The sequence below is a fragment of the Arachis ipaensis genome, chromosome B01 (genome assembly GCF_000816755.2).
Source record: "Arachis ipaensis cultivar K30076 chromosome B01, Araip1.1, whole genome shotgun sequence".
Classification (NCBI taxonomy): domain Eukaryota; kingdom Viridiplantae; phylum Streptophyta; class Magnoliopsida; order Fabales; family Fabaceae; genus Arachis; species Arachis ipaensis.
Window position 1 is genome coordinate 134,980,002 of NC_029785.2, and position 444 is coordinate 134,980,445.

Here is a 444-nt window from a genome sequence, read left to right on the forward strand (position 1 = left end):
GGATATAGAACTCAACTCAATGAAAATTGCATACACTTTTTTTTGTTCACAAGAAAAAAGCCCAATTAGCCTTCCAAATTTTCATGAATATTCAAAGCTCACATATGTTGGGCATATAACTGAGTGGGAAAATTGTTGCCGAGCCCATATTTGATCCAAGTTATACATGGCCGGCACCAGATTGTGAACAGCCCTCTCACCCTTATCATTGTAGGCCTGAGCCCAGGCCCTACCACACATAATTGTTCTTCTGCGCTTCCACACTCTCCTTCACACCACCGTACGCGTTATCTTTGTCTCTTTATTCGGACTCCGAAGCTTCTAGAAGAACAGGAATAAGAAACACCTTAACCAATGGTGGAGGCCTCGTCGATCCAAGCGGAAACGCTTAATCCTCTGGATCCTTCAACCACCAGCGCCTCTGTTCTATTCCACAGAGAAATT

At 43.9% G+C, this 444-nt stretch overlaps 1 protein-coding gene across 1 annotated transcript in view; it reads left to right on the forward strand.

The window, feature by feature from the left end:
• The window catches only part of LOC107641233 (ubiquitin carboxyl-terminal hydrolase 23), a gene marked incomplete in the record, with an annotated part of 6,446 nt that continues 6,244 nt past the window's right edge, over nucleotides 243–444 (forward strand). Inside the window, 1 exon segment of the mRNA XM_016344733.2 lies at nucleotides 243–444. Within this exon segment, the coding sequence (XP_016200219.1) occupies nucleotides 355–444 (90 nt within the window).